The sequence below is a fragment of the Diplotaxodon limnothrissa genome, linkage group LG16, assembly GCF_057381915.1.
Source record: "Diplotaxodon limnothrissa isolate DT_005_m linkage group LG16, D_limnothrissa_male_GT1.1, whole genome shotgun sequence".
Classification (NCBI taxonomy): domain Eukaryota; kingdom Metazoa; phylum Chordata; class Actinopteri; order Cichliformes; family Cichlidae; genus Diplotaxodon; species Diplotaxodon limnothrissa.
The window spans coordinates 20,072,022-20,082,926 of record NC_140611.1 but is presented as its reverse complement, the minus strand read 5'-3'; the positions used below and the strand labels follow the sequence as shown (position 1 = coordinate 20,082,926).

Here is a 10,905-nt window from a genome sequence, read left to right as displayed (position 1 = left end):
GCATTATAGTGGCGTCTAAACGTACTGCGCTCAAGCTCCAACGTTCTATAAACTATCTTTATCGGTAGTAAATTTGAGGCTAGTTTAAGACCGCTGATGAACACTTAACCTGTCACCACACCAAAAGCCGCACTGCAGCAGCTTCGCCTCTCTTTCTCTCTATGTCTTTAGCTGTCCTATCAAATTTAACACTCCCCTCTCTTTTTGCCTCTTGCTTATTTTTCTTTCTCTTGCTCCCCCTGCTGTGTCTGCAATTCTTCAGTTTAATCAAACAGCCCTCCTCACAATCTGTCTGTCTCGCTCTCTCTGCGTTATATCTATAATATAGCTCAATGGATCCTTTCTTGCCGCCTTTTTTTTTTTTTTTGGGCTGAGAAGGTAGAGGATAGTCCAAAGAAGCGTGCATCTGTATGAGTCACTGCATATGTGTGTGTGTGAAGAAAACCAGGAGGGGGGTGTGTAAGGAGGCGAAGAGCATTGCGTCATTGGGGGTGTGTTGAACAGGAGGTGGGCTGAGCCGGCTGCCAGTCAGTGACGCCAGTGGAGCACGTGTGTTGGCTATGGCTGGGAAGACGTTGTGCAGTGGTTATCCGGCTGTAGGCGAGAAGAGCTAGAACCAGCCGCAGCTCCGTGTTGCCGAAGGGGTGACTGAGAGAGTGCATGTCTGTGTGTGTGTGTGTGTGTGTGAGAGTGTGTGTGAGAAAGCGAGAGATGAACTGTATGCATGTAGATGCTGCATGAGCTGCAACCGGAGCTGCTACTGGTGGTGGTGAATAATGCAGACAGGGGAACAGAGTTTGGATAGCATGCAGTGAGCCAGATTAATAATGTATCGTGCCGGTTATGAGCTCTGCTTTAGTTAGTTTTTCTGGAACCTGTAGCTGCCTACTATCTGCCTGCTTTCCTCACTCACTGACTCCCCCGCATACCTTTCTGCCTGCCTGCCTTCCTACCTGACTGTTGGACTGTCTGACTTGCTCAGAAAATGTCTCACTACCATTTCATCAAATGTTGTAAGTAGCCATTCAGCAGTTCTATATTTATGCATGCAAGTAGACTTGTCAGCCATGGGTGTGTGTCTGTTGCATTAGCACTTACTGTATGTTCAAGCTGCCATACTGTATGAGTTCACATGCTTAAGAATTCTGGTCATTTGCTGCAGACGCAGCAGCGGTGTGGTCTAAACTTCAAATGGGTATTTGTGCCCCCCCCCCCCGTGTGTGTGTGTGTGCGTGTGTGTGTGTGTGTGTGTGTGTGTGTGTGTGTGCGTGCGTGTGTGTGTGTGTGTGTGTGTGTGTGTGTGTGTGTGTTCGTGCAGTAAGTGGGTGTGTGAGCTTGCTGCAGAGAGCTGCTGCAGATGAGTGAAGTTGACCAGTGAATGCGGCAGGTAGCAGCAAAACGAAGGAAAGGAAGATGAAGTAAAGCCACAAAGATGCAGCTCCCACGAGTGTCTGGCATATTCACATCACACTAACAGACTCACAGAGAGAAAGTGGTTTCAAGGAGAGAAAGACAGATGGAGAGAAAACTGATGGTGGTTTAGAGGAGCACGGGAGAGAGGGAGGGGATGGCATTATTGGGAAATGGATGGAAGGAGTGACATAAGGAATGTGGCCAAATTTTGAGTGATAGATGCAAATATTTGAGAGGCAACAGCAATGAAGACCGGAAAAAGGGAGAATATAGGAGGAAAGATAATTGAGTGCTATGATAGAGGTGATGCAGGCTGTCAAAGTCTCTCCTTCACTCTAAGAACCCACCTCACCTCTTAATCATCCACATCCCCTCTCCTACATATCCTGCATATTTATGGTGTCTGCAGCTTATAGACACCATAAATGTGAGTTTGTGTGCATTTAACTGTATATGTGTATGTGTGGTATTTTGCAATTTACAACCTCCTGCAATGGTGTTTGTGTTATTAGCCAAAGCCTGCTGGAGCCTGCATGGGATGCTCTACATTTAATCAATAACTGATAGCTTGGAGATGGGATGGCAGAAGAAGAAAGCTCGCGCTTTCTTTCCCTGTCTCTCTCTCTCTCTCTCTCTGCATATCCACTTAATCCATATCCCAGATTCATTCAGACCCATTTCCGATTAGTCCTTTCCTGGTCTGATGTTTTTGTCCACAACCATTCATCACATAGTAGCAAGAGTCAGTGTATCTTGTTATTTTGACCACTTAGTGCAGACGTTATGTCCTAATATTTGAAAATAAATTGCAGGTTATTAAAAGGTGATGTGATGTGCACGAAATTTTATGTGGAAAGTGAAGTGCACCTTACTAGAAGCTGAACAAAAATGTTCAGTTTCTAGTGATATACTCTCCTCGTATTTAGCCTATTTTTATACCCATCTATCTTACATGCTTTGTACACCTACAGTTCATGTGTGGGCTGTCTGCCCTAATATGTCATCTTATTTGTTGTCTGTCATGGACTGGGAGTTTATGGATTTGTGTGACTGTAACCTTGAATGTATGCTTAATAGATGATGTATTGGGGTGACAAAGAGTGTGGACAAAGAGGATACAACCAAGGAACAAGCAGTAGGAACAGTGAGGACAGAGACTGAGGCAAGAAACAGTCAGCTGATCAGAAAACGATAATCTATATTATTGGGGGGGGGGGGGGGGGGGGGGGTATTAAAAAGTTCAAGTTATTGAACAAAATATCAGTATGATCTAGATGTGACTGTTGCTGCATTTGTTTTTATTTTACGTAAAAATGATTAATTGTTGTAATCAAGGAAATAACATGCCACTTCTTCTCCTGGGTTTGGACTGAAAAGTATTCTGAGGTGTGCGCATGTGTATGTGCAGGTGTGATGCACTACACGTGTCTGGTCTTGATGGTCTGTTTCATCTTTTTCTTCTTCTTTTTGATCTTCAACTCTGCAGTGAATGAAATAGATACGATGACACAATACACACCAGTCAAATTAAAGGAAAAAACCCTTAATCCTTGAACGCCTACAGCAAGGTCATCCTCTGATATGTCGTAGGAGGTATTTTGATGACACTGTTAAGATTCACGTGTATCTTTCCTGGGTAGAGTCACTATAAATTAATGCAAGATTGCTCAAATTGATCCCTTTTAACCTATCATGAAGCATTCCTTTCCTGATGGTAGTGGTCTCTCTCAAAATTATAATGCCCCCCCTTCCGTAGATCATGAAGGATCACTGATTGGAGAAATAAGTATAAAGTTAATATGAATCACATACTGTCTTCACAGCCAATACCTCTCAGCCAAATTGAAGATCTATGTGAGACTTTAGATGAACGACCATCATGTGAGGGGATATCCTTTGGCAGAGTGATGTTTAATTCCCCACGGAAGAGATATAGAGACTCACTGAATTAATGTCATGTTGCAATTAAGCTCCTCTGTAGGCATGTGGTAACCCAACACCTTATTAAAACAATTTATGATGGTTTTTCCTTTAATTTGTCACGTGTGCATATAAGAACAGGAGAAAAATAAGGCAACAACTGTGGGACTGAGAATGCAAGACTGTGGAGACACATTGTCGTATATTATTAGAAAAAGCAGTAGGTTGAGTGTGTTTCTGTGTTTCAACTGTTAGCCAAGTTCCCAAAATAAAATACAGTTGAAGCACCTGGCATGAGCAGTATAATAATGACCCCCACCCACCACTCCCGTCTGGAACTTGAATACAAAAGAACGCTTTTTTCACATGTCTGTCCAGAGCAGATGGCACTGATGTATTGTGAAGGAAGTGTGTGTGTGTGTGTGTGTGTGTGGGGGGGGGGGGGGGGGGGGGGGGGGGGGGCAGGTGTTCAAATGAATGTGTAGATGTATATCAAACAAAAACAAACAAAAAAAGCACACAGAAGCATCTTTTTGTCTGCTAGGACGTCTTTGTTTCTGCCTGATAAAAATCCGAACACACCCCAGCCCCTTCAAATGACAGCTTCTGGTATACTCTAAAAAGTAACAGCAATGTACTTACGCCTCGACAGTTAAGGACTTCTTTTATTGTTAGGTTGCTTTTCACTGTTGAAAGAAAAGCCCCAGTTTACAGTCTCAGAAAGTTGGCTCTAGTGCCAAGATTCTCAGGTGGTAGTGCAAGTGCTGGACTGGGGAACAAATGTGCATAGCTCTTATGCATATTACACTTATATGAGATAACTTGCAACACTCTCTAATGTGTAAAAACAATGGAAAACTAACATCACAGATACAAAGTAAGAAACAGACAGAAAACACCCTGGGACAGAAATAAAACAATAATGTGTGTCTGATACTGTTATTTCCTCTGACGGTAAAGTGTGACCAGTCACAGTCTGGAGCTCTGGAAAAATAAGATATTTAAGACCTGATAAAGTTGTGACAAAGAAACAGAAGGTGTTGGAAAGCATGCAGTGCTTTAAAAGTGCCCTGCTAACAGTATTTTTCACCTGCTGAAAACACTGATGTGTGCTCAGTCACCCTAAAAGAGAAGCAGACAGATGACGGAGAAAAAGAGTGCTACATCAGTGAACAGACAAAAATACTCAAAGTAAGAGAGAACTAAATCAAAAGTGGGCAAAGAAGAAAAAAAAACAAGCACAATAAAAGAAGAGCAGTTTGAGAAATGTAAGGAGTGGGATATAACATGCCCAAAGAGACATAAGTTAGTGAGTCATTGTCTGTGCAAAGACTATCTTGTCTTCATGTTTTGCTTGTCCTCTGGGCTGACTATGACCTGAATTTGTCATATTATCAGTGCTGTCATGACAGTTCGTCTTCTGTTTGCACTTTAACTTACTTTGTAACAAATTATTATTCCTAAAAGTGTTAGCATCTTTTGATTTTTTATATTTCTACATGAGCTCTTTTGGTCTTCCGAGGCTTGGCCCTCCTGCTGTAGAGTCCCACTACTTTACATCACCCAAGCAGACCAGAATAAGTTTCGCAGCTGCCTTGTGATGAGATCTGTTTGGCTACGTTCCACTGAGAGGCAGATAGATTATGCACAGTCAGAAGAATTGATACACTCTGTTAGGACAGAAAAAAAACAACACATAAAATATTGTGGTGTCTCACACAACCCACCCCAGGGCTAAACAATGAGCAAATATCCTTCACAGCTGGGATGCTAAACGACTGCCTGCACACAACTGGGCAAAATGCTGACACAAACAAAAAAGGATGCAGCTTGGTTTAAAAAAATGTTTTTAACAGCGTAAATCAAGATGCCATCATTCCCAAATTATTAAAACTGTTAACTAACTGAAAATTACCTGAGAAAATCATGTAGTCATTAAATGCCCGCAAAGGTCAGGGCAGGAAGATTGGAAAGGTCGTGTAATGAAAACAAATAAAAGAAATTAGACTAATTAGTAAAATGATTGGCTATAAAAAGAAAGCGCATCCCAGAGAGGCTGATAGTTTCAGAAGTAACGATTGGGAGGCTTTTACCACTTTGTGAAAGAGCGAGTGGGAAAATTGTTCAGCAATTTCAGAATACTTTTTTAAATTTAAAATCAGCAAAGAATTTATTCTTTTATGTGCAAAGTTTAGAGCTGTACTAAACAAAATAATCACACTTGCTCTGCACTAATTGTTTGGTGTATGGAGTGCAGCATATTTTCTAGAATTATTGTCCTCAGTGAATTATAAATAAGCATAAAAAGCAGCTCTTGATTTGTTTCTTACATTTTATTTTTGCTTTTGTGCCTTAAGGCAAAGCTTCACAGATCTTTTTTATGTTTTTCTCTTCTTTGTTAAGCACATTAAGTTTACATAATAAAATGTGCTTTATAAATAAAATTGCTATAAAAAGCTGATATTTAGAGAACACATTACCGCTTCAACACACCTGAGGACATGGATGCTTCTTATTATCTGAGACATGTTTAATAAATGAATAAATAAATAAGATCTCAGTGTGCTAACTACTTTTTTTTTTTAAATGTAAGGCATTCTGGATAATAACTTTCTTCAAATTTATTCTGAACAAGTAAAATTCATAAGAGAACATCTGTGATGTTTGGAAGTGAAATGTTTTGAATCTCCATTCACCCTCATTACTTTTTAAAGGGTGTGTTTGTGGTTTAACTTTCCTCTCGCTGGGGTGTTGATGATTTCTCCAAAATGATTGAGTAGCAAAGTAAGCTAAGACCAAAATACACATATTTAATGTAGGGCACAATTTTCTTTGGTTCACTATCTTGGTGAACAAAGCTGAAGAACTCAGCTGACACTGTTTTGTTGCTGTGAGTATTTACAGTTATTACATGAAGATATCCTCCACTATGACCCAATGCTATCGCGTTACATCTCTTTAAGCTCATTATGTTAGACTGAAAACAAGATCACAGGCCAGATCCGATCACTGAGCACCTGCCCATATTCATGTGTTATCCAAAAATAGAACTACATCAGCTGGTGATTCAGCATAAGAGCTGCTGAGGAAACAAGCAATAAAGCAATAACAAATTCTGCTATTCCCCCTGTGATATCACTTTCCCTTCCAATGAGGGAGACAGCTTGGTCTGTGTAGCAGCTGCTACTGATAGACACTGGAGTTTGTACAGCTGTGGCCGGATGAACGTGTCAAAAAAAGGAAAAAAAAAAAGATTACTAGAACAAATCAAGGTGAAAATATGACAGTTGAAAAATGACAGTTCTGCTGCACACTGATGATATGTTCATACTTTTCAGCGATGAACTGTGAAAAGGTTTATACTTGACATTTTGGCCGAAAACGCACCCACACAGAGTGCTTCTTTGACATGATATGATTGAGTCAGCGTACACTCTTTGCTAAAGCTGAACAAATGTAAACATTGCATACGTTTGACCTAGCAGTCTATATCGAGCTGGCCAAGTACAAAGCTGTGAAGCCGTGTGGGTGATAAATCCTCGACTGCTTTTGATAAAGTGTTGTCTCCTTATCTGAGTAACACCGGCTATTTTCTGACCAAGGCTCGTTTGCATATCATCCAAAAAAATCAACAAGTCGAGCCTGAGACCACAGCCCTAATAATAAATCTGGGTATCCACGCAAATCTCTGCTTGTCAGGAACAAGACTTAAAGTAAATGACATGTACGGCTGCATCTTTAGGTAAATTTGTTTCTGTTTTTAATCAGAGAGCATTTTCTTATTTACTGTGTAAACTATCATGGCAGACTTACCAATGTGGGGCCCATGTGGGCACTTTTGTGTGGGGTGTCTGGGGCCCTCCACAGTGGGCCCACACCAGCACCAATAGGACATGTTTAGCGGGATAGTGTTTTCACTCATTCACCAGGTTGTCCTCCTCACTGAAGCATGGACAGCTTGCATTCAAAACTTGAATAAAAACAAATCTTATGTAAAAAAAAAGACAAATGACGCAACATAATTTTTTTGAGATAAAACATTACTAATGTTATTTTGCTGTTTCTGGCTTTCTCTCTTTGTCTCTAGGTTGCTTCCAGCTATGTAACGTCTTTCGCCAGAACATGGAGATAGACCAGTGTCTGCTGGAGTCTCTTCCCATTGGCCAGCGCCAAAGGCTGGTCAGGAGGATGCGCTGTGAACAAATAAGGGCGTACTATGAGAGAGAAAAGAGCCTTCAGCGCCAGCAAGGTGGAGTCAAGGTTCGAGCCCTGCCCACGCACCGCAAGAAGCACCACGTTCGCTTCAGGCCTGCCGATATTATACAGGATGCCATCATTCATCATAACGACAAAGAAGGTGTGTGTTCGGATTTTTCTGCGAGTGGGCGTGTCTGCTTCTGGTTAACACGAGGGTGACAAGAGGGTAGCAGAGATGGCAATACCTGATTTTGAGAGCAAAGTGTTGAAAACAATCCCACCTACATATGCTGTTCAGTGACACTGACAGAGAGCTAGATGACATAAGAATGTTCTTCAACAGATAAAGAAAGAACATGTGATACGGCTGTTTGATTGGCTGATAGTTAATAGTCCATTAAAGCATTTAAAAATGGTTAAAAACACTTTCTTGTGTTCTTCACAATGAACACACCCGAAACTCCGGCTGATTGGGACCCACGCCCAGTTTCCCACCTTGGCTCAGGCGATTAGAGGATCATCAGGGGGTCCTTTTGTCCCTCTGTGGGGGGTCACTCCCACTAGGTTTATATCTGGGACTCTCCACCATTTGACCTTAGAACTGAAGAAGCTTCTCGGATGAGAGGTGAAACGTCTTCAAGTAACTTAAAGAAGTCCAGACGCTTTTCTTTGCAAGCTCCTTTGACTACGATGACCTGGATGACTGAGAACCTTCACAGACTTTCTTGTGGCTTCAGAATGACTGTGATTTTACTGATGTCAGCGAAAAGCGCCGTTGTCTGCCCTCCTGTGTCGGTTTCTGTGTCTGAGAATGTTTCTTTGTTCCTGTCTGTGTGTGTGTTTATTTATCTGTTACCAGCCAGAGAAAAAGGAGTCTGCAAGCTTTCCTCAGACAATAAAAACACACTAACTTCTGATGCTGACATCATTCTGTCACAAAACAAGCCTCTTGAAATTTAAAGGGTATTCACATTTTACTCCAAAAGGCACATCTTTTTGTCCAACCTTACCATTTTTCTTTTTGTCTATGACAGTCACTTGCCAGTCACCGACACATCTGTCTGAGCATATCTCCGTCAGTCCAGACTTTGCAGGTCACTGTGTTAATCTCTGCTCCCTGGCTGCCAGTAAGATTCAGCTGGGGTATGTGGGAGCAGCTGGTGTGCCACTGCTAAAGCCAACCTGAAAACAGGGTTCACTGGCTTGGCATGGATCGCATACTCCTCTGCCTAATCACCTAAGCCCCACCATGATGCTCAAGTGGTACCAGGCCGCCGTTTGTCTTGCTATGTGAGGGCTTTGTGACCATTTGGTGCTCAAAACAAGAACTGGCTCCAAATGAAACAAAATAGTAGATTCATGCAGAGGCGTCTGTAGATAAGGGAACACTTCATATCTTTATCTTTGAAGAAAAATACTGCCTTAAAGATTCATCAGCTGTTCTTTTTATGCTAGCTTGTCTGGTTCTTTTGGGTCAGTGCCTCTGCGTAAGGATCTGGCCAAACCACTTAGAGTTTACACTTGGAAGTTGGATCCATCAGCACTCAGTACTGTATATCCTGACAATGCCTCTTCTTTAGTATTCTTCAGTGGTGCTGGTGCTCGAAGTGATACGTTTTTCTCACTATCTCTGCTCGTGTTAGCCTTTTTTGTAAAGAGAGATAGGATTTGCTTCTGGCCAGGACTGTCCCAGAGTAATGTGGGAACATATTTGGCACTGGCAAACTTAAACTTAGGGTTAGAAATTAGCAATAGCTATGAACTCTGTGTGCCGCACATCAGTTTCATGCTCTATACTGGAACTATGGCTATGTGTATCATGCCTGGCTGATTTCCAAAAAGCTGTTGTTGGGGTTTAAACACAGTCACTATTTAAGCAGTAGATCATATACTGTATGACTTCCAAAAAGAGCCAATATTTTAATTATGTTATGCTTTCAGCATTACGATTAAGCTATCATTTCATGGATCCCTTCTAGAGTAAGCTCAAGTGATATACTTGTTAAAGATACACTTGTATCTTTAAAATGTCTGTTATCTTGAATACATTTAAATATCTCAACTTAATTTGTCAGCGCCGTCTGCTTCAGACGGTGATGATTATTGAAAAATAATTAAAGATGTTTAGGTGGCTCTTTAAGAAGCTGTGACTGAAAAAGACACAAAAAGAGAGATTAACAAATAAGACTCAGCCTTAACTAAAAGGCTGAGTGCTGAAACTTTGTCTGCTGACACGACAGCCAGATAATAAGAGATGCACACACAGTCTACACACACGCAGTCACAAAAGGATTTTGTTTTTCTTATCATTCGTCTTGTACAGGAAGTAAGATGAGGGAGAGAGAAGAGGGAAGGGCAAACACACTGAGAAAAGGGAACATTGGAAAATGGATGAAGCTAAATAACAGCAGCAAAGATGCTTTTGGATTACGAAGGATATCGCAGGGTTAAGGTTAGATATAGCACGGACACACAGCTCTAGCTGTAGATCTGAGAATACTGCACGTCATCTTCGTTCACGGGTTTATCTGTCATATGCAAACATCTGGCTCGCTTGTGTTTTGACATTTGGTGAAACTGCTTCTTTTTTTTTTAAACCAATCATCAGAATGTGAAGCTGTTGCTCTCGTAACCATGGAACCTACTATTAATATTTACCATGTCTTAACTCTCCAAAAATGCTATTTAATGACATTTTGTGCTGGTTTCTCCAACTTTGGTTATCAAATCTTGAGAGGTTTTTGGTACCTCTTTTTGATTGGTACAATTCCAAAACTCATCTTAAGACACCTGTGGACTGTATCCGCATCTTTCTTTGAAGCACTTTCTTTAAAAACCGAAATCTCATGAGCTCCAGTTTTGCACTGTGCACCCCATTCATATATCAGATCTTACACAGAAAATCACCAGTACTTTGTTGTGTTAGAACAATTTGCTGTTTTCTAATGATTATTGTTGTTTTGCATGCATGTGTATGTGTGAAGCCTGCAGCTCTGCTTTAGAACATCCATTCTTTAGACCAGTACTGTTTAATGGCTTGTCATTTAAGACATTCATAGCCTCATGATCCTTTAGTGTCTCTTGTATCCTGGCCTTTTTAGCTGCCGCAGACCTCGGGTCAAACCTACTTTTCTCCTGCTGGCAGTAAAGATTACCTGTATTATGCAACCGTATGCATTCACAGTCCCCTCAGTGGGGACTCCAACTCAAGTCAGAAATATTGTTATTTGGATCGGTCTCTGCACCAGTGGGCGAGCGTGTTTCCCCTGTGCCTGTGCTGCGTGTCTGTTCAGTGTGCACTATATGGAAGTGTAATTACTGTGTGAAGTGTGTCTGAATGGCCATCTTTCATTATTGATCAATGTGTATAGATCC

The 10,905-nt window shown here is 41.3% G+C and overlaps 1 protein-coding gene across 2 annotated transcripts in view; it reads left to right on the top strand.

Moving 5' to 3' along the window:
• Positions 1-985: 985 nt before the first annotated feature.
• Positions 986-10,905, top strand: part of myo16 (myosin XVI) — a 94,804-nt gene continuing 84,884 nt past the window's right edge. For both annotated transcript variants that reach the window (XM_085374594.1, XM_085374595.1), the window contains exons 1-2: positions 986-1,013; positions 7,421-7,690. In XM_085374594.1, coding sequence (XP_085230720.1) covers positions 986-1,013; positions 7,421-7,690 — 298 coding nt within the window. The remainder of the gene's footprint in view (positions 1,014-7,420; positions 7,691-10,905) is intronic.